This window comes from Heloderma suspectum, chromosome 3, assembly GCF_057233095.1.
Source record: "Heloderma suspectum isolate Gila_16-S chromosome 3, 16-S_ref, whole genome shotgun sequence".
NCBI lineage: Eukaryota > Metazoa > Chordata > Lepidosauria > Squamata > Helodermatidae > Heloderma > Heloderma suspectum.
Window position 1 is genome coordinate 282890292 of NC_139460.1, and position 26247 is coordinate 282916538.

Genomic DNA, 26247 nt, shown 5'->3' on the forward strand with positions numbered 1-26247 from the left:
CCAGGTGATCTCAGTGGCACCACCTGCTGCAGCTATTCCTAGACAGAGACAGCTTGGCCACAGTGATCCATATTCTTGAATGGATTATATATGTGGGGCTGCCCTTGAATAGGACTTAAAAGCTTCAAGTAGTGCAAAAGTTGGCTGCCCAAATTTTAACTGGTTGAACCAAGTGGAGACATATTGCTCCAATTTTGAAAGAACTGTGCATTGGCTGTCTAGGTGCTATGAAGCCCATTTCAAGGAGCTGATACTTACCTTTAAAGTCCAAAATGGCTTGGAACCCATATACCTGAAGGAAATGCCTTGTCCCATACAAGACTGCCCATTCCTTAAGATGTTCAGTTGAGGTCCTTCTCCATGTATCTTTTTTAGAGCATCATGTATGCACTGAAGAGATGGTGTTTTCTGTGGTAGCACCCCAACTCTGGAATTCCCTCCCCAAAGAGGCTTGACTGGTACAGACATTACAACATTTTTGGCACCAGGTTATGATTTTTCTGTTTGCCTGGGCACTTTAATGGGGTGTGTTGTTTTGACCTGCCTGGAGCTTTGATAGTATTTGTTACCTTTTTCTCTGTAATTGTTATGAAGGATTTTGTTTTACTGTATTTGTATTTTGTTTAAATATTTTTTATGTCTATTGTACTCCACCCTGGAATCTATTGAAGAAAGTGCACTTTATAAATATTAGGAAGGAAGGAAGGAAGGAAGGAAGGAAGGAAGGAAGGAAGGAAGTGTTTAGGCCGCAATCCTGGGAGTTTCCTGGAAGTAAGCCCCATTGAACTCAATGGACTTACTTCTGAGTAGGCATGCATAGGATTATGTTGTGAGTGTACGCTGCTTTTAGAATTTGAATGCACCAACTTTAGTAGAATCTATGTCCACTCATCATTGCCCAGGTTTTGCATATATCTAGAGTATATAATTAGAGAATTAAAAGGCAAAAAGCATACCCATAAAATCAAAATCAGAAAAAGCACACTACCCCCAAACATTTTAGGGTTGTGAAGGATATCTTGTCATTTCTGATATATCAGTTGCAGTTTACGTTCAGGATGCTTTTAAAAAGATATATATATATGAACCCAGTCCAACTCTACATGCATGTAAAAACAATTCAGATAATCTGAATAACACCTATCAGGTTTCTGAAGGGAAGAGGCAAGCCCCTAGCTGGATCAGGCTGATGACCTTAAGATTCCCCCCCTCTCTCACCCCCCCCTACTTCTGAGATGTTGGGTACCAACACAGCTAGTGATAGAATTTTGGGTTATATACAGCTAAATTTGTCCCACCTCAAAAATATATTTTGTAAAAGTCTCAGGTCTTTGCTCTTTCTTGATTTCTTATGAATTGTCCTGCTTGGGATTGGGGATTTCCCACCAGGTTGCTTTAGCTGGGTTGGATGAATTATCCAGACCTAGGCTTTGTGTGTGTGTGTGTGTGTGTGTGTGTGAACTTTGTAATATTTATAATTTGGCTTGCTTGCTTGAGTCCTCAGAAAGTTTTGCTCTGTCTGCACCTTTTCTGCAGTGCATTTGCATAGAACATCATGTTGTGGTGGCATAGACCGAACTATAGAAGCTATGTGATAGATGGATGACTCTGCCTTGTAACATGGGCTTCGTCTGGATCAGCCCTCCCCAACCTGGTGCCCTCCAGATGTTTTGGACTTCAACTGCCATCAGCCCCAACTAGCATGGCTAGTGCACCATGTTCTGGATGGCTGGTCTACATGGATTGAGGGTCTCCCCCTTTTCAGCAAATTAGTAAATAGAAACTAAATATTTCTTCAAAGAGATGAACTTGGCAGGAAAGCATAAAACGAACGGCACGGCTGTCCCCCCACCCCCCGCCACATTCCTGCTGTCAGATGATGCCTTCCCCAATGCCTCTCTGCCTTACAAATCACATTATTATCTGGATATTCATCCCAAGTAGGGGAGCTCAGTGGGAGCAGGTGGTGGGAGGTTGTTTTGATGAGGTTAAAAGGCTCCTCCTACCTTTCCCCAAGCAGCAGCCCTGATCTGCGTCAGCAGTAACTGTGAGCCTTGCACGGCTTTTACGGTGAGGGGTGAGTGCAAACGATACATCAATATGAGGTCTCAAACAGAGACTTAGATGCTCCCTCTAAGTGGCTGCTCATTTCCTGGAGCCATAACATGGGCTAAAGGTTAACTTGCCCATTCTCTGTGGAGGGACAATTCTGAGGGGTGGTACTGTGTGCGTGTGCATGTGGGTGGGTGGGGGAAAGAATGGCACAGTGTCGTCTCTTCTTCTGTCCTACTACCTAGAGAGACCGAACGGGTTCGGATTCCGCACCCACCCAGACTGGATTATTTCGCTAATCAGACTTCAGTGCCTCGAAGATAAAAGGAAGAGGATCTGTTGCCTAGATAGGAGGCTTTCACGACGAGCAGCTGCGCCCCCGGGGACAGCGAGCTGAAGTCTGCGGCTGCTGCTTTCCGGTCTCTTGCCATTTCTTCACTTGTCCCTTCGCCTCCTTCCCGCCCCCTCCCAAATGGGCCTAAGGAAAGCAACCGGGAACTGTCCAAGGTGCTAGAATGCTGGCTGCTGGGCTGCTGGGCGCCAGCGGATCGCCGAAAAAGCCGAGTCCCAGATTGCTGCTCGTAGCCGAAGGTAGGCTCGCTCTTTGTTTGAGAATCCCCGATTAATCAACAACAGCATCAACAGAGAGGGAGAGGGGGAGAGAGCCTGTAGTCAGTCACGGGGAGAGAGTGAGAGAGACGCTTTCAAACCTTCAGTGTCTAGGTGGCAATGCGAGAGCGAGAGCAGGAGCATCTTTTTCTGCTTCAAGAAGCCATTTGGCTAGGATGCTTTCTGTCCCTTCTTTTCCTTTCTTTTGGTCTCCACAGCGTCCACCCCAATGAGGCACCGTAGCCACCTCTCTATCGGCGCATATGTTGGTGCTGTAATCCTCTGTGTGGTGAACTGGGCAAAAAAACCCTCCCATTTCTTTCCAGTCGGACTTCAAAGCAGGGTACCCTTGGCGCCCCCTTAGCCGTCCTTTCTCTCAATGTGGATTTAAGATGCCAGATCCCATCTTTTCCCCCACTCCCCTGTCTTTTTTTTGAAAGTCAAACTTTGAAAGGCTATTTTTAATTCTACACTTATGAGAAGGTCTGTCATTTGAATACAACAATACACCGACTTTGAGAGATGCAGAATGCTACAATCTGGATATCTTTGCCAAGAAGATCTCAAGCACTTTAACTGAAGAAGAAGAAAAAACTGAGCCAACCTGCAAAATCTGTTCTGTATGGTGCTGAAATATCCCTTCAGACTGCACTGAGATAAACCACAGAAAAGGGCTTTTAACAGACAAGTCACCTTTAATTATTGCACTTAGCAGTCCTCCGAGGACTTTAATCTTGGTATGTACATGTTTTTTTTATTTATTTTTTTTGTTTTTTTTAGAAATGAATTCCCCAGGCATGTTAATGAAATAACAGTGCTTATCAGAGAAGTGTATTTGCAGAAATGGGATGATGATTTGCAACCAAGAAATATCTGACCAAAGAACTTTGTCTGTTCTGGAAATCTTAATGAAACCACAGCTAAACCAAACAATGTTGTAATGTATTTGAGATTATTTTATGTTCTTCTACACATTAGGCTGCCCGATAATAAGAACATTTGGTAGGTGGAATTTTCATTTGTAAAAGCAACACTAAATTATTAAAAGGCTGCTTGCTATTTTTTCCTGACATATTAATTGCTATAATACATAACAGCTGTGTTAGTTACTTATCAGACATGCCACACCATTAATATTTCACAACATTTTAAACATGTTTCTCTTAGCCTGATCTCCACTTTCTCTTCCCCTCCCCTCCTCCCCCCACACCTTTACAAACAGGGAAAATATATACTTAATCAAAAGGGTGTTAAGTCTTTCCTCCAAGTTAAAACACATATTGCCCCAATAGTGTTGGGATAGTTTTAACCTCCCAATTACAGGTAGTCCTGGATGTTAGGCATCCAGTTACATGTTACTTCCTTGTTAGGAAATTGTGTATTCAGGATCAAAACACACATGCTCCATAGCAAAAGTGGCTTCCTATTAACAAGTAAACAACAACAGTGAGAGTACTTGACATTATAGAGGCTTTGACAAGTACAACCACTAGGAAGGAAGATTTGTCCATTGTGCAAAATCAGACCATCCCAAATTCACAGGGTTTATAAAGTCCTTTATTTCTGATTCTGACAAACACAAAAATACTTTATATGAATACAACTCCATAGAAGTGTGGTTTCCTTGCTAAGCGGGCAAGGCATGCTTCTCATTCTTTTGATGAAGTTTCTGTTAACCTTTTATGTGACCAAACAGTGGATTCTTTTACAATTGGGAAAAATAATTTTGATTTACAACAAGGGTACCCAACAACAGTTACAAAAATTTTGTGGAAAGCTCTTGTATGGGAATGTTAGAAGAGTTGATATGAGTAGACTTTGCTCTATACTGAAGGTTACATACAACCTTGGCATGATGTAGGAAGCCTGGAGCCCTGCTTCCCAGCATGTGGACCATGTGGAATTGGAAGACATTTTCTTTAAAAAATAAAGTCCAGTTAAAAATTAACAAGACAGGAGCCAGACGTAATATGAGAGCTTCATTGACGATGTGCCTATCAGAGAAATAATGTGTCTTCTAAAAGCCATTTCATAAAAGGCATCAGCTCTGAAGAAGGGGGGGGGGACCCAGTGTCTAATACACCAATGCCATTAGGTCTTTAACAGTGGTGCTGTAGTCAGCAGTCTGCTAGAAATGGGATGTGGCCCAGCCTCCTTGCACTTTACTGTCTTGTAGTAAGCAATTCAAACAGCACAGAGTGAAAGGGAAGCCCAAACACTACAACTGGAACTGTATATAATATCTGTGGTTAAAATATTACACTTTCGATGAGCTCATTGTTTGGCTAGAAAATGCATGCACTAAAGAGTGAACATATATAAAGAGAGAGAGAGAGAGAGATGGGATAGAAGTGTGATATGAACATCAACTCTTGTAAGGTAGGAATCATATCACATGATGAACTAAATGGCTGTGACCCTTTAAACTCTTCTATCTAACTGAAAAGAAAGGAATTGGTGCTTTAAGATCTGATATATAGCAATTAAATCAATAGGAAATATATTCCAATATATATTCCAGTAGGAATGTATATCCATCAAACCAACAGGAATGTGTTATTTATAACAATGCAGTGTAGTAGGCACTAGTTCTCTTTATTTTAACAACCTGTTCCACCCTATGCCAACATTTTGTTTCCTCTACACCACAATGTTTTATACAGTTCGAATCACACATGCAAATTGCAAAGTGGGAGACTACTGGACACTTAAAATGTAACCAGTGTAGTGACAGCTGGATGTGGCAAGCACCGTGGGTGAAAAGAATTCATATTTCATGTGTTCTTTAGGGGATTTTCAAATGGAAACCTTAAGTAATGCTATCTATATCTCCAAACATTCAGAATATTATGCAGTATCCTCCTCCTCCTGGGACTGTAACTATTTTAGAATGCAGCGCAACCTGGAGATTCTTTTCACACAACAGAGATCTGATGCACACATTGATTTCCCACCCCTGAAAGGGCTGTGCCATGCTCTTCAATGGAGAGGGAAGCTCTCCATTCTCTGTTTATGTAGAATTTTCCCTGCCATGGAAGGATTTTCTCTGCACACACGAAAATGGGGAATCCTGCACACATGGGAACTTTCATTCTAACTATGTTCCCTTGCAGCATCAGACTGCTGTATATCCATAACCCTGGTCAAGTCATTTGCAAAGAAGGCCAGCCATCTATTTGAGGAAAGGGAGAGTAGGAAGGCTAATTCCAGTCCTCATCCCATGAATACTTCAAGGCATTGCTTATAAAGCAATGGGCCACTTATATTTCAGTCCACTGCTGGATGAGATCAGGAACAATGCTCAGAGCACCTCTTTACACACCTAGCTAGGCATGGCTTTACCTGGATCAGGGCACTGGGGTTTAGTTGCTGTATCTTCATCATGTGGGTTTTTACCTTACTTGGTGGTCTTTACATCTGCATTCTTCCATTTCTTCATCCTAGCAAATCAGCACTTAAAAAAAAGGTCAGAGATGCTTGATTGCCTCATGGCTGGATTGAAAACTCAATCAATTATTTATTCTCATTTACAGAAATTGCATGTGAATTGTTATAATCACATTGCAGTTAGTTGTGGAAGCACTCACAGGGGAAAAAATTATTAGTCAGTGAAATGCTTGACCTTGCCATAATAAACTGAATAAACTGGCAGGAAGAGTAAAAGTTAAAAATAAAATATTCTCCAGTGAACTTCATTTCTTCCCTGCTGACAGCTGATTGCAGGGGCTGATTCTAAGGTATTCCACTATCCTGCAACTGCATCTTGTCTCTAATGAGAGATGAAGAGAAAGTGATGAGAATTTTAAAGCATGCTGTGCTTTAGAGGAAGTGATGATCTTCCTAGCCTAGACAAACTGCTGACTTGTTGCAGCCTTAAATGCCTGGGCCCTTCCCCAAAATGATCAAACTGTAAGCAGATCTTTTCATTCTGCCTTATACTTCAGTCCTAAACTCTTAAAGCATATATGCCCAGTGCTGAAGGTAGTTGTGTACCCTCTGTCTAATAGAAATTTCAGGTGGTGAGTGCCACCAGCATTAAAGCCAAAATGGGGCTACTGAGGAAAAGCATACAGAGAACCCTGAGGTTTGCAGCAGGAAAAATACCCCACCCCCCAAGTACCTCTAAAACAACTCATTTGGATCTGAACATAGTAGTCATGGAATGCAGACTGGGCGGGGAGGGTGAATGGAACATGTCAGAGAAAAGGGGGAGAAAGAGTGGAATGCCCTGCGTGAGTTCAATGGGTCTTACTCCCAGGGAAGTGCATATAGGATTGCAGCCTAAAGGACTGAGCTTGGAACCCTAGTTTGGATCTCACTTCAGCCACCAGGTAGTGAATGCATGCAACCTCAAGTCCCAATCTGTAATATTGGAGATATACTAACATTTACCTACCTTAGAGTAGGTAAGGATTACTGAGATGATGTTAATTCATGTGGACACCACAGTTCCATATAAAGGCTCTGCGCTGTTATTGTTATTTCATAGATGTGGACACTTTATGAGATACATTCATTGAAATTTTGATGTTGAAGAAAAAATACATCTTAGGGAGACTTGAAGTTTATAACCTGTTAGTTTGGGCCCTTAATTCTCAACCCAAAACTATTGAATTAATTCCCAACAATCCCATTAATGCAATACCCATTTCCTCAAATAAGAGAATGAACAGCACAGTGCCGCACCTGGATTTTAGCTGATCTGGTCCTCCCCATTCACCTAAGATTTGCATGTAGGTATTTGGTCTCTCCTCATTTTTATTACACATTGCAGGTGAAGAGAAAGTGTCTATGCCATTTAGTACCTGGCAGAATTTTGCAATTCAAATGTTGAGGTTTCACACTGGATTGCCATATCAGAATCTGCAAAGGAAAAAGAAAAAAACAACAACAACAGCTGACCAAATAGAGAAATGGACCCCCATTAGTTGATCACAGCTAGGTAATAATATCAGTTAAGGCAAAAATAATGATGATGATCAACATCATCATCTCTGCCTAGTGGAAGGCACTTCCTTAAGTTGGGGGAGTTGCTAGTTTCACTCTACCTATAGTCCCCTATATGTCCTCTGAGAAATCCCTCCAAAGAGTTCCCCTACTGATGGAATCAGCTTTGGGAGAGGGGCACAGAGGGTTGAACATGGGAGGAAAATTAGCAAAACCCCCTCTGAATGAGCAGAATTGCCTTCCACTTGTGCAGAATATTCTTTCAATCCAAGCCCATGTTGCAAATTCTGAGAGGGATTTGAAAGCCAATTGTTTTGTTGATGTTATATCATCACAGAATTTGGTCAGAAGACAAGCCCCTCTACCCAGACCTCATGTCTGCTCCACTATAAACATGGGGCTGCATACTGAGGTTATGCAATCCCCTCGAATATTTAAAATCAATAATGATTTTAATGAATGAATATAATCACAGGTGGCTAATACTTTTCACATGAGAATATCATCACTAAGGTCCCTTGGGGGCTTATCAGGTTGGTTTTGAAGTCTTGCTTCTGAAACCCCACATTGCCTTTTCTACTCAGGAGAGTGTTAGAGGTGCATGCCTGCTGAAGTCAAAATGCTGGAGTAAAGATGACCCAATAAACCTGAAGGCACATATGGATCTGGTGTGAGCACTTCACTGGATGGCAGCCAAGATCCATGCATTAGTACTTCTGTGAAGCCATGAATAACAGTGTTTTACACAATTAATGTGCTGAAGGTAACAAAACAACCACAACCATGTTTGCAGTTTTAGGCCTACTTTGAAAATGCCCCCAAAGCAAGGAAAGCTGTGTTGGTTCACAAGAAAAAAAGCCAAACAAAAAGAAGCCTTTATTAGGACTAATCCAAATGAAATGAGCAAGGTTTGGAGTTCTTCAGAACTCTTCATCAGGGAAAGCAGGAAGGGGTAGGGGGAGTAAGAAAAAGGTTGACTTGATGTTGTAGCCACAAAGTCTGCATTTGGTCACAGGCATGTAGGAGGACGAGACAGCAGCCTTAAATTGATTTTGGTCAACTGGGTGCTATGCAGGATATAAGACTGCTGGGACAATGAAATACACAATGGCTGATCCCTATTCTTGAAAATATAAAATCCAGCAGTTATCCACATCTGTCTCCTCCAGTCTTAAATGAAATGATGTTTGAAATGTTGATGTATTTCAGACATTTTTTTTCTTCATACTGAGCTAAAAGTAACTGGAAGTGATTTACTTCTATGGACTTCATTTTCTTCCTTTTGTCAACCCACAGGAAGTATTTTCCTCTGTTTATTGTCTCCCACAAGATGATGAGTTCTAATCAGGAGGAGGTCACTTTGGGCACTTTTCTCCAGTATATTGAAGACATGGGCATGAAGGCCTATGATCGCTTGGTTATACAGAATGCATCTGACATTGCTCGAGAGAATGATCGCATGAGAAATGAAACGAACCTGGCTTACTTGAAAGAAAAGAATGAAAAGCGCCGGAAACAAGAGGAAGCAATAAAACGGTAACTATCATTCTTGGCTGTTGTTTTTTTTCAAAGCAGAAATGATTAGCCAAGAGTGAATTAAAAATCTGCTGCTGATATATAGTCTGGAAGGTTGGTTAGAGAGTAAAAGATCAAGTCCTCACTTCTAGAGGGTTTTCATGGTGATTTCAATGGACTGGGGGTGGGTCAGGAGGTAGGCCAGTGATGTAGGTAATTTATTAGAACAGCCTTAGCTCCATTAGGGTATAATGACTTGTGATGTTGCAGCTAATATCCAAATAGAGCAGTGAGACAGCTTACTAGGGCTGGCTGTTTTGAACATATTACTCCAGTGCTGTGTCAGCTGCACTGGCTGCCAGTCAGTTTCCAGGCCAAATTCAAAGTGTTTAATGCCCGAAACAGCTTAGGACCAGTCTCCCTGAAGGAGCATCTTCTTCAATATGTTCCTGCCTGATTGCTAAAATAATCTTCAGAGGCTCTTCTCTGGATGTTGTCAACCACAATGGTGTGATGAGTAACTACCAGGGAAAGAGCCTTCTCTGTAGTGGCTCCCTGTCTGTAGAATGCTTATCCCAGGGAGATCCTCCTGGCATCTTCATTGTATACCTTTAGATGCCAGGTTAAGACTTGCCTCTTTAAGTAGGCATTTTACCTTTAATCTGTGGCTTTGTTTATTTTACTGTGGCTCCTCAATGTTTTTAATATTTTAATATTCTAATATTTTGATATTTTCATTGTTGTATTTATTTTTTTCATTGTGGGTGTGTTGTTGTTTTGGGATTTTTATGATTGTAGACTGCCCTGAGGGCATCTGGTGGACTATACATTTAACTAATAAATAAATAGCCCAAGCTGCCCTCCTATAGAAGGCACAGAAGGCAAAAAGAGGGGATCTTGCCCCTCACTCTTCTGCCTCATGAGAGTTGCAGAAGAGACCTTGTGCACATACCATGGAATAAAACCTGACAGGGGCAACCTGACAATGCATGCATAAAGGATACCATTGCAATCCAGAGCCTTTCCTGTATACAGAAAGGGGATTCTTTTGCTGGCTATGCCTCAGGGATGTCTACATCCCTCAGACCTTACCTCTGTCCCTGATAGAGGTTTCAATGTAGGGAGAGTCTGGCTTTCAAGCACTGGACTGCATCACAGATTCCAAAGTTTCGCCATGATCTTTTCTTAAAAAAGCTGTTTCAATGTGGGTACAGGAACCCAAATGTAGCCACAGTAATTTCCAGTGCTTTTGTTCCCACAGCTGACAAAGCAAACCAGTTTTGAAAGTGAACCCTGCAGCATGAGCTGCAATGGGGAATATTACAGAGAAGGCCTCAGCTGTGTCTGCCCTTCTTTACATGCATGTAAATGTTGCCTTTGTCTTTGGTTTAAATGAATATTGGATTGCACAGAATGGATTTGGTGTGTGTGTGTGTGTAGCATCTGTAAAGAAGCATTTCTAAAGACCAGTAATCATTTTTTAATCAAACAAGATGATGAGCCCTACTAACAGAAAAAAATAATAACAAAATATGATTATCTGTTCATTTTTTTGGTGCCATGAGATCACCATGAACACTAAAGTGTCCAGGGAAAGCTTTATGCAAATCTAACTTAGGACAAAATGTTTTTTAAAAAACCTTTTAAATAAGGATGGCCATAATGGGGAAATCTGGACCTTTGGGGGCTTGTTGGATTGCCCTGGAGCTGGTGGCTCAGCTTATGTTTGTGAGCCGAGCCACAGGCTTTTCCAGAAATCCAGGAACTTAATCTTTTTATTATTATTATTTTCAAAAATTGCCATTTCCCCAGGATCCCCAATGTGGTACCTGCGGGAGCCATTTGCACAAATTGCAACCATGATTTTCAGCTGTAAATTGTGCAGATTTGCACAATTTGCGCAAATGATGGATGTAATTTGTGTAAATTATGCAAATGTGCACAATTTACAGCCCCCAATTGCACAATTTTTAATGCTTTTTTTTAACGGAAATTCCACCAGCTGGCTTGACTTGTTGCACACCGGGCCAAGCCAGCTGGCTGAAGACAGAACAGAGTCCGGGAGGCCAAGCCAATGAAGTCATCGAGCTTCATTCTCCAACTAGATTCCTCTGACATCCCTACTTTTAAATGAAGCATGAGCAGTTGAGTGCATAAGTGGCACAGCATACAATATTAACCAATGGAAGTTAGGCCATTGAAAGTGTCTCTGCCTGTTAGTTGTTCCACCCAATAAGATGTACTTACAGGATTGCCACCTCATGCCCTCCCTACCCAAGCAATAGAGCCACAACTAGGAATGTTTTGTAGAGGCCTTGAAACTTTCTATCTCTCTTTCTCCCTCTGACTCTCTTTCTCTCTCACACACACACTATGGGCAGGGAGAAGCAATCTATGCAGTAAGCCAGTAGCCAAGAAATAGCTGACTTCCATAGCATAGCCACCTAAGCCAGTGGCGGCCAGTGGCGGCTGGTGATTCCAGTTCCAGAGAGGCTGTTATTCTATCAAGGGTTTTTGTTACCACCAGCCAAACCTCCAATGGTGCTATCAATGGTGCTATCCAAGGTGCTGAAAGATGCTATCCAAGGTGCTGAATCCTATCCCCAAAATGGGTTCAGCACCTTGGATAGCACCGTTAGAGGTTTGGCTGGTGGTAACTAAAACACTAAATGGACTCACAGCCCCTCCAGAACTGGAGTCATCATCTGCCACTGACCTAAGTGCATTTGCCTGAGCCTGCACATGTGAGGGTTGAAACTGTGTTGGGTGGCAGGGATGTGCATGGTAGTCCTGTCTCCAACATCCCTGGGTTTAAAGACTTCCCTGTATTGAGCAGGGAGGTCTGCAGTGGGTGTCTATTCACATTTTGCTTTCCATAGTTAGAAGCCTCCACATGATCAGGAAGCCTACCTTATCTGATCACACAGAAGCTGCTAATTGTGTTCAGCTGGACACAAACAGAAACCCTGTGCAGACCTTCCTGCTCAATATAGGTTTCAAGCAGCTTTCATGTGGAATGCAGCCCTCAACAGAACAGTGCTTGTCCACAGCTGTTATATAGGCTGACTGAAGTGGTTGTCCTACTCATAAAGATAATGTTATTTGTGTGCAGGGGAGGTTGGTGGATCAAATTTCAGTGGGACAGAGATTCCATGCTGGGTTTTAGTTACAACCAGCCAGAAGTCTTAAGGAGCTATCCAAGGTGTTGGATCCATTTTGGGGACACCTTGGATAGTGCCTCTAGGCTTCAGGCTGGTTGTAACTAAAACCCAGCATGGAATCTCTGACACACCAAAATCGGATCCACCAGCCTTCCCTGTTTGTATGCTAGCTTTTTACTCATAGGAGGCTGGTGGATATTCTTGGAAGAAGAAAAAAAGGAAGACGATAAAAAAAAATCCCTGCCCAAGGCTAACCAGGAGCAAAGCTGAGTCCAGGAAACTCCCAAACTGCACACTTTGAGGGGAAGAGCAACCCCATCTAGAACAGGGCACAGGCTGACCATAGGAAGATAGGCAGCTGCCTTATACAGAGTCAGACCATGGGTCCATCTAGCCCAGTATTGTCGACACTGACTGGCAGCAGCTCTCAGGGGGTTTCAGGCAGGACTCTTTCTTAGCCCTACCTGGAGAAGCCGGGGATTGAACCTGGGACCTTCTGCATGCAAAGCAGGTGCTCTATCACACTGAGCTATGACCCCTCGCAGGCTGACCATCTCTTTCTGGATTGGCCTTTTCTTCTACTATCAATACTTCCTTCTTGTCTGAATTTGCCATAGATGCTAATGATGGAGAACACTGAGGCTGTGGTGCCCAAGCATCTTCTTTCAAGGATCAGCTCTCTTTTTTTTTCATATTTAAGATATACAATATTCTTATGTTGAAATTGTCTAATAGATGCAATTAGGTCCCCCAGCTGCAGCTCATTGTATGAGATACATGTGAATGATGTGCAGATTATGCTAATTTTACATGCAAATTAGCCACAGCCCTCAGGCTTGTGACATATTTCCAAAACGCCTTTCCATGCTGAAGGCATGGCCCTTTTTTGATCTAGAAGTTATTAATAATTACAACTATATCACATTGACTGGGACTTAGGCCCAGGAAGAAATCTATTCTTTCCCAGCCCATTGGAGAGATTCACTTGTTTTAATTATACTGAGGACATGTTTTTGAGTGCTTGATAGATTAGAAACAAAACAGCGAAACAGACTATCTATTAATCTCCAGACAGTGCTGTCTGGTGCACCAGTATCACTGTTCCTTATCCACCAGCCGTGTGTGTGTGTGTGTGGGGGGGGTACAAAACCTATTATTTGGCTGCAGAAGAGAGGGAGAACTGATTATTTTAGTTGCATTTCTGTGTTCTTTTTTACCTTCAGAAGAAGTAGATTTTTTTATTGAGATATTTGTTAGATTGCCAAGTTTACCTATGTGTGTCCATCGTTTGAGGACTACAGTACCACTGAAACAGACATCATGTTCCCAGCACTTCAAAGGTTTCATATCACCTCACTTCACCTGCAGCACAATGTGATTTGATGGGGCATTTCACACAAGGAATGGGAGAGAATTTTGTTTGGTCTGCATTTGTAAGGGTGTAGTCCTGTGCCTGATTAGAGAGAAAAAAGTCCTACAATTCCCAGCATGCTCCAGCCACCAATTTAATCCACACTTCCCAGACTAATATGCCCAGCAGCAGAACACAGTTATCCTTCAGACTGCACATTTCTCCAAATTTTGCAGTGTAGTTCTTCGCACAAGAGCCTCGTATGGCACAGAGAGGTAGGTGGCAGTATTGCAACTGAAACTCTCCCCACAACCTGAGTTCGATCCCAGTGGGAGCTGGGTCCCAGGTAGCCGGCTCACGTAGGGATGTCAGAGAATTCCGCCACGGATCTTGGTGAGTCCGAATGCCAGTGCATTCAGCCCCCTGAAATCCATGGAGAAACAAAGCCCCACGCCCTGCCACCCCACGAAAGGCATGCAAAACCTTACCTGCTGCTGTCCGCACTGACTTGCGAATGGCGGCCGCGTCTGCAGCCGCCATTTGCTTCCTCATTATAGCCGTGATAGGCTACGTAAATACAATCACCCTGCTATTTGTGTCCCTGCGGAGGCCATGATAGGCTGTGTAAGTATTTACATAGTCTGTCATGGCAAAAAACAACAACAACAGTGGACGCAAATGGCGGCTACGGTGGCCGCCATTTGTGTTCCCTTTTTTCGCTATTTTATCCTACTTAAATATTTACGTAGGCTATTACGACGAAAAAAAAAGGGAACGCAAATGGTGGCCGCTGTAGCCGCCACCATTTGCATCTGCTGTTTTTGTTTTTGTTTTGCCATGATAGGCTACATAAATATTTACGTAGCCTATCATGGCAAAATACAGGGACGCAAATGGCGGCGGCTACGGCTGCCTCCATTTGCGTCCCCGCAGGCTGCCCAGCAGCCAGATGTCCGGCTGCAGGCAGCCCCGGCTGGCGGCTCCGCAGAACCTCCGCAGAGCGAAGCTGGCCAGAGATAATTTCGGGGGGAGGGACGGAGCGCCTCCCCCCCCCACGAATGTCACCCTTCGAAATGGTAGGTGACTTTCGTACATCCCTGTGGCTCAGGTCGACTCAGCCTTCCATCCTTCTGAGGTCGGTAAAATGAGTACCCAGCTTGCTGGGGGAAAGGTAGTCACGACTGGGGAAGGCAATGGCAAACCACCCCGTTACAGTCTGCCATGAAAACATCAGTGAAAGCGGCGTCCCTCTAGGAGTCAGCAATGACTCGGTGCTTGCACAGGAGGAACCTCTTCTTCGCACAAAGGTTGTATACAACATACAGATGAGGGGAAATTGTGTGCAAAAATGCATATATTAGGGAAAGATGTATTTACAAGATGCATATATTTTGAAAAAGTTGCATATGCAAATAAATGTAAATTTCCATGCCTTTTTTAAAAAAGAAAATTGCAGTGGATATGAAAATTGGATGAAATGAACATATGACTGAATATATGCAAAATGCATACTAACCAGATATAGACTGATTTTCCCATCCCTAGTTAACAAGCACACATTCTCCATGATGGAATATAGCAAGTGATGTATATGTATGTAGGATTTATCTTTCCATCAGGGAGCTCTGCTTTGACAGATCAGCAGTGGCTGGTGAGTGCACTTAAGGAGGTACAAGTGATCAACTGTGAACTGGATTCATGCTGGTGGACGCCAACTAGGAAAAAATAAACAATTGGCCCTAAAGTGCCAAGCACATTGAAATGCCTTTGGGTTTTCTGGATTCATGTCAGTCCAGTTTCCCTGTGGAGTATGGGGAAAGGAGGATAATCACAATAGCCACAGTGGACAGTGATATATGTCTGCGTAACTAGGCATATGATTGTAGCTAAGATTTGCAATAGTACTGAGTCCTTTAATGCCAACAACAAATTGTTACCCTTCAGGGCTTTCAAAAATAGATATTCTGTGCCGAATCATGAAATAAATGTCTTGTATCTTAAAATAGTTATTAAAATGTTCTAAGGCAGCTTTCCCCAACCTGGCATGCTCCAGATGTGTTGGACTATAACTCCCATCATTCCCCAACCAGGTATGGGAGTTGTAGTCTAACACATCCAGAGCACGCCAGGTTGGGGAAGGCTGTCCCAAGGCAATGGGGCTGTTCATACAACACGCTAACCCACACTCAGTGGTTGAGTGTAGGTTGTTCTTGAACTGTGGGTTGTTTGTAAACTGTGGGTTAGCGTGTTGTCTGGATGTCCACAGAGTGGCTTGTTAACCATGCAGTATGGCTTGTTAACCATCTTGAACAACGCAGGGCAGTTTACAATCATAAACCCCCCAAAACAACAATACACCCATAACAAAACCATGAATTAAACAATGAAAATATCAAAATATCAAAATATTAAAAACATTGAGGAGCCACAGTAAAATTAACAAAGCCATAGATTAATGCTGAAATGCCTGCTTAAAGAGGATGTTCTTAAACCCAACCCTTGGTTTCCCAAGGTGGCTTGTTCAAGAAAAATAAGCCACACTGCATGGTTAACTAGCCAGCCTGTGGTAGGGATGTCAGAGAATTCTGCCACGGACTCCAGTGTGGCTGGATTCTTTATCTGTGCCCCCCAGAATCTGTGGTGGAACGGTCTCCCCCAACCCCTCCACCCTGTGGAAACCCCCCAGGATGGAACATACCTGGCGGCGGATCCTGTGGCTCAGGCGGATGTGGCGGCGGCTCCGGCTGGTCTCCTGGCCGCTGCCGGGCTGCTGTGGCCGCAAATGGTGGCCGTCATAGCAGCCACCATTTGCGTCCTTGCAGTAAGCCGTGATAGGCTACGTAAATACTTACGTAGCCTATCACGGCAAAAGGCAGCCACGCAAATGGCATAGTGGCTGCCATTTGTGTGGCTGCCTTTTGCCGTGATAGGCTATGTAAATACTTACATAGCCTGTCACGGCTTACTGAAAGGATGCAAATGGCGGCTGCCATTTGCAGCCACAGCAGCCCGGCAGCAGCCAGAACTCTGGCTGTGGCCTGGGAGGATTCCGTGAGGAGGGACGGAGCGCCTCCCCCCAACCACGGATTGACCGGCACAGAGCCAGGTAGGGATTTTGTACATACCTAGCTTGTGGAAAAGTTTCTGGGTTCAGACAACACACTAACCCACAGCTCAACAAACTACCCACAGTTCAACAACAAGCCATGCTCAACCACTGAGTGTAGGCTAACATGTTGTGCGAGCCCAGTCATAAAGAAGTATCACAAGCCTGATGTTCAAGGAGAAGGACATACACACCCTTCTCATTGCACACTTCACCCCAGAGTGAAATGAGAATGATAGGAATGCTTTCATTAATGACAATGGCATGCATGAAGAATATTTCTGGTAGGGTGGAATGTATGCCCAATTCTATGTGTGGAACCTTTCATTAATGCTTTAATTAATGACAATGGCATGAAGAATATTTTCGGTAGGGTGGAACGTATGCCTTATTCTATGTGTGGATGCAATCCTATGCATGTTTAGACAGGAAAAAGTCCTACAACTCCCAGCATTCCCCAGCTAGCCATGCAGGCTGGGGAATTCTGGGGCTTGTAGGACTTTTTTTTCCAGTCTAAACATGCATAGGAAGGCATCTAAACGTGCATAGGATTGCATTTTAAGTCTTAAACTAACCCTCCTGTGTGAATGAAACAGTTTTTGTCCCTTACTGTGTGAAGTCAGACGATGAATGTTTGACCTAATTTTAGGATAGCAGTCAGTGATCATGCAAAGAATAGCATGTTAATGTGGTGATTAAGAGAACAAGATGAAATAATTATATCAATGTTTCGCATGCCTGTGACTAACCTATGGCCATTGCATTGTTAGACTTCTTAAAGTTTAAAATATTTTGGAACATTCAACAGAAGAAAACACAACATCATTCTCATTCCAACGTTTCCCAGGGAGCCAGGATCTGCCTTCATTAGCATGGGAAGTCTGTTCATTGCTGTATACCTATATTATCTGCTGTTAACAGATTGCAGTACAACAATTGCTGGAGTCTTTACTTCTGGATATTAAAGTGAGAGAAGCTCCATCAATTCATGGTGCTGTAAGATGAGTATTTGTGACTATTTGAGGTTTACCCATAGGCACTCATGGTACAGACCTTTCCCTGCCAGCTGAAGGCAGCCAACATTCAAATACTCCACTTTACATTTGCATTAAACTTTTCCACATTTATCCTATCTATGCTGTCTTCTTTTATGATTTGTTGAAAGAATATATGGCTGCAAAATTTCCCCTCAGTGGCCAATGAAAGAACTTATATGTTAGGATAATGTGATCCATAAATCGACAACAACAAAAGTCTGAATGAGTGTATTATTCCCATGTGTTGTATCGCCATATGAACCCTTTGGGGGGTGGGGAGGATGCCATAAATCAAGTTTACTCTAATGCACGCTCTCTCCTCTTTTAATCCCGCAAGGGGCTCAGAGCAGTATGTAACCCCCAGCCACCCATTTTATCTTCAAACCAGAGCCAGGGTCAAGGGTAGGCATGGTCAGGCACTTGCCAAGGGCCCACACCTCATCAGGGGCCCACTGACAAGAGCCCCCCAGAGTTGCTGCTCTTCTTCACCATTGTAACCTGCTTGTTCACCTTCTTCTTGCTCTGGCCCAGACAATGGTGGTGGTAAGATGGAGAAGTAGTATATGTTAGTGTCGACTTGCTCACTAGCTGTCTGCCTGCCAAGCACGCAAGTGGTAGCAAAGATGAAAAAAGGAACAGCAATAACAGCTGGTGACAATGGCATTGAGAAGGTGCCATTGTCACCAGTGGTAGACTCACCGGGAGAGAGGGGCTTATTGAGGATGCCTTGTCCAACAGCTCCCAGAAACCTGGAGCTGGCACAGTTTGCAAAAGCCAGATGTGGTAGGTTAGGCTCAGCCTGGCTCCAGGCTGGCCTTGTGAGCTTTCCAGCCAAGTGGGCTTTAGAAACCTGGTTTCTCCAGCCCAAGTCCAGCAGTAAAGCTAAAGGAGTTCTTAAGGAGGATAAGGAGATTGCAGAGAAGCAGTTCTTGAGGTCCTGAGAACAGTTGCTGTGAGGAAACACAGGCAGGAGAGCAGAACTGATTGTCTCCCATATTGTGTTGCAATGTGTCCTATTTTGCAGAGTACAGTCCTCTGTCTAAAGGGTGGTCAGAAGACCAACTACAACAGGAGTGGGCAACTTATGGCCCTCCAGATGTTTTGGCCTACAACTCCCATCATCCCTCCCCATTAGATGTGTTGACTAGGGCTACTGTGAGTTGTAAGCCAAAACATCTGGGAGGCCACAGGTTATCCCCCTCTGAATTAGAGGGTGCTCCTCTGATAGCCCTTCAAACAGAGGGCTCTGTCCTCTGTAAAGTAGGACACATGGCCACACAATATGGATGGGCTTCCCAGTCCAAGTCCAGATTACAAAAAAAGAGCCATAAGAGGGAGCATAGGGGCATCAGTATTGCCCATCCACAGTTTGCACCTGGACAGCAGGCAGAGCAGGCACAAAGGTCACCTGACCACACTACCCCCCACTATGCTCATATGCATTCTATTCCTATTTAAATTAGGGAGACTATTTCTAAATTTGCACCTATACAGATACCTTAGCATATGCAAATTTTATGCAGATTTGTGTCCCTTTTTGTCCTTTTTTTGTGGGGCTGATCCATGAGTGGCTGCCCTACATGGCCTATGCCTAGAGGTGCCACCACAGCCTCCTCCTGTTCAGGGAAGTTGTGAATCCCAACTGCCTGTAGACTTGCCATTTGATTAAGCAACAGCCTATGCTCTTTCTTTCCCCCACCTTTCTTTCACTTCTACGGAGCATCCTTTTGATCCCAATGAACCTCACACTGAATGGTGGAACTTAACTTTACATCTCACCATGTGGATGCACCGATGCAGTCCCAGCATTCTTTTCTTTCACACACACAGTCCTGTTTCTAGCATTGACATGGTACTACATGTGGCTTTGTTTTGCTCATTCCTGGGAATGAGTAGACAGATGTTGCCAAGGAGGAGGAGAATTTCTGTAGTGTTCATTCCGCGCTGGAGCTAACAGAAATGGGCCAGCCGGGCAGCAGCAAAGTTAAGCTCTTGTAAAGAAGAAGTAATTGTAATGAGCAGCTGTTATCTCAACCTCTCATGATCTATGGCAAACAAAACATTGGAGGCTAACCCATCGGCAAATGTAAGAGCATTTGTTGCTTTTTTTCATTTTTAAAAAAGCCTTTCTTTTCTTTTTCTTTTATGTATGCACTTATATGTATGTGTAGGTAGAGAATTAGATCCAAGGCAAGGGAAGGGTGGAAGGGGTAAATCAATTTGGAGAGAGGAGTTTAGAGAGGGGGAGAGAGAGAGAGAGAGAGAGAGAGAGAGAGAGAGAGAGAATATTCTAAGGAACTTAAGAGCTGGTTAAAACACTGTAATTCAATACATACTCATCTGGGAGGAATAAGTCTGACTGAACCCAATGGGGCTTGCTTCTGAGTAGATATGTATAGGGCTGCATTGTGAATGTCTTCTGACATCTTACAAAGATGTTTCTGATGACATGTACAGCTGCAGCAAGACTTTATTTCTGAGAAAAATCCTTTCTTAGCTGGCAAAAAGAAAATGGACTAGCAACTCACTCCTAAATCTATTTACTTGAAAGTAAGTCCTATTAACTTCAATGTAATCTGTCCTAGCAGCAGAGCCCAAGATTCTACAAATGCACACACTAAAGGGCTTCTGTGACAATTCTTTAATCAGAATAAACAGTATCTTTTCACACAAATTATTTTGACAAAAGCTTCCAGATCATAATGCCCTTTGATTCCAGAATGTGGCGATATTGAGAAAACAGAACAATAAAATGAAAGGAAAATGCATAGGCCATTTCTATAATTTCAAACTTGCCAGTGGCTAAGATTGTGCTCAGTAAACCTCATGTTTCAAAGATGCTAAGGAATTCATGCTTTATCAATGACAACATGCTGCAGGTTAGTCCTCCAGGAAAACAATGCAACCCTCTGATCCACCCCAGTGGAAAACGTAGGCATTTGGATGGCTTGCAATGAATGTTTCAGCAGTGCAATGTCATAGCCTGTACAGGCTTTGTACTGCTGTTGCAAACCAAGCCAGGATGCTGAGCTGGTATTGGTGCTGTTGTCCTGGCAGCAACCACAGATCTGGTCAAATCAGATGTACAACATATAAAACGGGAAAGAAAGGAGATGGTGTTAGGATTGGAGATGATTCAAGCATCTTGAATATACTCAGTTTGCCACAGTATGTATACCTGTAATATTTGATCATAAGCTTTACTGGTATGATTGCAGCCAACAATCAACATAACAGGCACATTTATTCCCTGCCTCTTGGCAGACAGCTCAGACAGCTTCAGCTATTGGGCAGTATAGAAATAAATAAATAGATAGATAGATAGTTATAAGTATCCATAGTTTCAGGGTTCTAAAGTAATCTAAACTTCTTCTGATAATAAAGAACTGGGTGGAACCACTGGCAAATACAGACATGTATATGGGTTGAGAGACATGCACATCCTTTAGTTGCTGCTGTCATAATCTTATGCCCTTCATGCACTATGACAGAGGTTTTCCAGGACTGAATAACAACTGGTTTTAGTCAAAAGATTTGTGTCTACAGAAGAATGGAACCATGATGAAAATACAAATGCTAGTTCTTTTTTCACAATCTGTCCAGATATATGACATAGTGAGTCCACTATGTACGGCGCATAGCACATGGCATTATCTTATGACCTTGCTGCAGACAGGTTAACATTAGAGAGTGCCATTTACAGCTTTTCTATCAATTGTCAAAAAAATGGTTGCAACAGAGACACCCCCTCCCAAACACATTACAGAGTATCTCTACATAATTCCGATCTAGATGACAAATCCTCCTTCCCAAGTGCTTACATCCATATGGCTACCCACATGCAATGCAAAGTGAATAGGAGCAGCAACAGTGATCTGTTACAAAATGTAATCTCATTGGGGCATGTGTACAAATGTGTGTACATTCTCACATGACAAGCATTCACTTTGGCAAATAGAGCATCTGTGTCTAAGGAAGGCAATGCCCAGTGCCCACCCCGAAAGATCCACACTCAGACAAAACTAAAGAGGCTAACACCACTTTGGCATATGTCTTCAGTTGTACATGGATGTTTAAATACAAGAGCTGATTTTGGGGAAATTAGCTGAGCAAAGCATTTGTTAACAATTACACTAATTGTGAATGCTTGAGCCTTCCTGGAGAATTGTGCTTTGTTGGGGAAATTAGGTGTGTTCTCAGCAAAGCTGGGCTTCCAGCCTAAAAGAGATACCATGGTCAGGCGTGAACTGCTTGGTTCGCTAGGGGAGATAAATTGGGGTGACAGAGAGAAGAGGAAAGGATTGGGTAAATAGGAGTCCAGGGGAAGCTGGTGGCTCCAGTTTTGGTGGGGTGGATATTGTATTTTGGGTTTTAGTTACGACCAGCCAGAAGTCTAAAGGATCTATCCAAGGTGCTGAACCCTGTCCCTAAAATGGATCCGCACCTTGGATAGCTCCTTTAGCTTTCTGGCTGGTTGTAACTCTCTGCCCTCTGAAAGTGGAGCCAGCAGCCTCCCCTGTAAGAGTCCCTAATTCTCATAGGAGCAGCAGAGAAAAAGAGTGCAGGGCTGGGGTGATGAGTTTAGAGAAGGGAGGGGGAACAAGCGATGTTCAAGTTTATTGTGGTTCACCATTTTCCACCTCGACACTTGTCTTGCCTTGTTCTTGCTCCTGAATGCGAGTGCCTTTTTTTCCTAACATGAAAAATGTGCACTTTTCCAAGCATGGACCCCACATCCACACTCCCCCCCCCCCCATGGACTAAAGTGTAAAAATGCAGTTGGGGGAGAATGCACATTTTCAGGAGTGTGCACTTTCAAACATGAACCCCAGCTTGGGGAATTGTGAAAATTTACCAAGAATTATGCTCCTGTCTCATGTTCGCAAATGGAACATGTTCACAGGGTTTGCAAACAGGAATTAAATTCTCATAATCTGTGCTGTGAAGGAGGGTGGAAGGAGTGGATCAGAGAGGGACCTGTTCCAGAGGGATGGGGGATTCTGTTCAGATTATTCTGGCATTCACTCACTGAAGCTTGCAAGACCAAAGGCAAGAGTCTACCCAAGGCACACATTTTACTTTGTATGCCTTTCTGGTGCCTCTTGCCTATGAGAGGCTCTGAAACCACTGGTGGGGCAACCTGCTGTAATGTCACCCTGTGCTTTAAGCCAATTTTTCTATTAGAGAGTTTGTCTTGAGCAGGAGGGGCAGGGGCTTTCAGGTAAGAGATATCAGAGATGCATCAATTTAAATGGGCCCCTGACCATGATACCTGCCAAAATAGGCAAGCTGAACAAAGATGACTGGGGCTCTGACCACAGTTACAAAATTAGATCCAAATTACTTTAAACATGCACACACACACACACACACACACACACAGGAGAGGAAGTGAGTGTTGTGGCCATTTGTAAAAGAACCTCCAAGAACAATCTACCTTTGTCTGGGCTGAAGCCCTTTCCTGCAGGCTGGAAGTAGCAAGTACTGTAAGTCCTGGTTTCAGGTGAAGTGAACAAAAACCATTTCCCTTTAAAAATGAACCTTGTGTGTGCACAGGGGGAAAGCATGGACCTCTCCTGCCAGGCTACTAACTATCAAGACAGGCAAAGTTGGGTTGGGGTAGAGCTGGGCAGAATCGCAGCATCCACTACCTAGGTTGGGGTTCATTAACTGGGTTTGTTTTGTCCAGTAGTAGCAGGATGCTGAGTTTGCCTTTCTCCCTGGGAGACCAGCCCTAGAATTGTTCATGGGAATGGGCTCCTCTGAGTAGGATGTTGGAGAAATCTGCAACAGAACCAAATGAGTTTGGATTTTGATCCAACCAGTGGATACTGCAATGGACTGGCCTCTCCCCTGTCGGGTGGATTTCACAGAATTGCAGACCATTGTTCTAGCTTTCCTGATTTTGCTCAAATTTTGTCATGGAGAAATACTCATTTTTTAAAAAAATGTCAAAAATGTGCATTTCCCCATAGGCTAAAGTGTAGGAATGCACATTTTGGGGGGAATATGCACATTTTTGCATGTGTGCATTTGCACAGATTTGGAAACTCAAGAAATTTCAATTCTGTCCATGGGCGAACGACAGAATGAAAGGCACCTGACAATCCATGCAACACAGACAGAATGATTTTACACAAACTGTACATCCCTACCTCTGAGTCTAGACAGAGTCCTGTGCTGAGGATTCCCTCCACTGGAGGTCCACACAACCACATTTGGTTGCTGATAATCCTCAGAAAAATGGCAACTTCTTTCCACACATACTTTCTACACAGAAGATTTGACATCACAGCCAGTAAGACAATTTTGTGAAGACTTGCAAAACCTGCTCCTTTTACTCACTGTGGCAGTGCTCACTGTGAGAGAAAGACCCTGAGGGCACTTCCTGTTACAAATCACTTTCTGGCCATACGTTGGACAGGGGTGCAATAAGTCTGGTCCGCAGGCTGCATATGGCCAGCCAAACCATTCCTGATGCCCACCAGACCCCCTGAATCTGCAGTGATAGCAGCAGTGCCTGGGCTTTCCTGTGCTAGTGCTAACAAGGGAATCCCTTCCTTATATCTGATCTCTGGAGAGAGATCAGAGATAAGCAATGGACCCTTGCTACTGCTAGCACAGGAAACCATGGGACCTTTGAATATTACAACCATGTGGATATGGCCAATCACATGAGTCATCCTACCTGACCATCATCCCCCTCTCCTTTCCAGCAGTATGCTGCTTGGCTGTGAAAAGCCTGTATGCTTGTCCCCCGTCCCTATATAGTTGGAGTATTCACATATTCACTCCAGAGGCATGATGGGATCATACAGTGTGGATGCAGCGTGCAAGCCAGGCAGTGTTTGCAAGGGACCAAAATCAACTTTGAGCATGTGGTGAATACTGTGCCTTTTACAGGTTGCCACACAACAGATTGGTTGTCTGACAGCTGCATCATGTGGCCAGATTAACTTTAAGTGCTACTAAGGACAGAACATTCAGATAATCAAGTTGCCTAGAACCCAGCTGTGAAATATTTTGTAAAGATTGTCCCTCCATGACAAGAGACTGTGGTTAAATCAGAAATGAGGGTGTGCAAGAGAGTATGAGCTTCAAGTATTTTAGAGCTTCAAAACATCTAGGATCAAAGCATGAATGAAAAGACTTTTTGGTAGTTTATTTTTAAAACCTTTTTAAAGGTTATCAGAAATTCCTAATCCTAAACAAACCTTTTACAAATGTAGTTTTGCCCCTTCTGAAATGCTTGAATGACATTTAATGGATATGAACCTTCTAATATCTATAGAAAGAATGTATTATTACAAGTTATGCCTCTGCTCTAATGGACCATTATAATGTATAATGTTTCTAGATGTTTCTAAAGCAGAAAAGCTACTATTTATGTATACCAGAGAAACGTTAGTATCTATTGAATTAAGAACAGTCCCAGAAGGAATTGAATTTTATTGACAGACTTGGAGACTGAAGAAAGAATCTTGACTGCTGAGCAATTACATTTTGAGTTCACTAAAAAGGTTGAATCTCATTAATAAAGGAATACTTCTAGGAAAATGGCACCATCCATTTGTTGCGTACATTAGCAAAGCCTGCTCTGGTTACTTTGCTTGCTGAAGGTTGATCCATTGGCTTCACAAATGCCACAGTGGTCCTTGACAAACACTTTCATTACTTGTGACTTGTACTGTAAAGGTTAGGGGAAAGGGTGACATTACCCAAGGGAGTGATATTAATGAAAAGGACAGGCGCAAAGAACTATGAACTCTACAAATCCTAAAAATCCTCCTGCAGTAAACACACTTTGCAACCATAGGCAAATCTGTTGTTAATATTTCATATAGCTGGCAGAGTGCATTTCCATATAAGATTGCAGGGATGCAGAACAATATTGAGAGACTGTAAACTCTGCTGGGCTTTTCTCTGGAGATTGATTTTCATAATTAAATGATGGAACTGACTACCACAAGATCTGCTGATGTCTGTTAGACTAGATGGCCTTTTAAAAAGATTTGAGCAAATCTGTGGAGAATTGGTCTGTCAGCCATTATTAGTTCTAATAGCTAAATGAAACATCCATGTTCAGAGGCAGTATACCTACAAGTGCCAGGTGCTGGGAACAAAAAAAATGAGGGGTAATTATATCCATCATGCATTACTTGTGTTATACATTGGAGCAGTTCTATGTCCTGCTGTCTCCCTTCAGAGTTAGAGCATCTTACGGGGAGAAAATAGGGATGGGGAAATCAGTCTATTTCTGGTATCATTTTTCCACGTGGTCATTCATAAGTCAGTTCCCCTCTTTTTCTCAATCTGTGATTATTATTTTTAAATGACTCCCAAATTACATTGCTTTTTAGCATATATTTTCACAAAATACACCTTTTTCTATGTATTTTACTCAAGAATACACATTTCGTATGCATTATTTTCCAAAAAATGCATTTTGTACACATTTTAACATAAAAT

At 43.0% G+C, this 26247-nt stretch overlaps 1 protein-coding gene across 1 annotated transcript in view; it reads left to right on the forward strand.

The window, feature by feature from the left end:
• Positions 1 to 8998: 8998 nt before the first annotated feature.
• NYAP2 (neuronal tyrosine-phosphorylated phosphoinositide-3-kinase adaptor 2) overlaps positions 8999 to 26247 on the forward strand; it is a 252003-nt gene continuing 234754 nt past the window's right edge. Inside the window, exon 1 of the mRNA XM_084845691.1 lies at positions 8999 to 9144. Within this exon, the coding sequence (XP_084701817.1) occupies positions 8999 to 9144 (146 nt within the window). The remainder of the gene's footprint in view (positions 9145 to 26247) is intronic.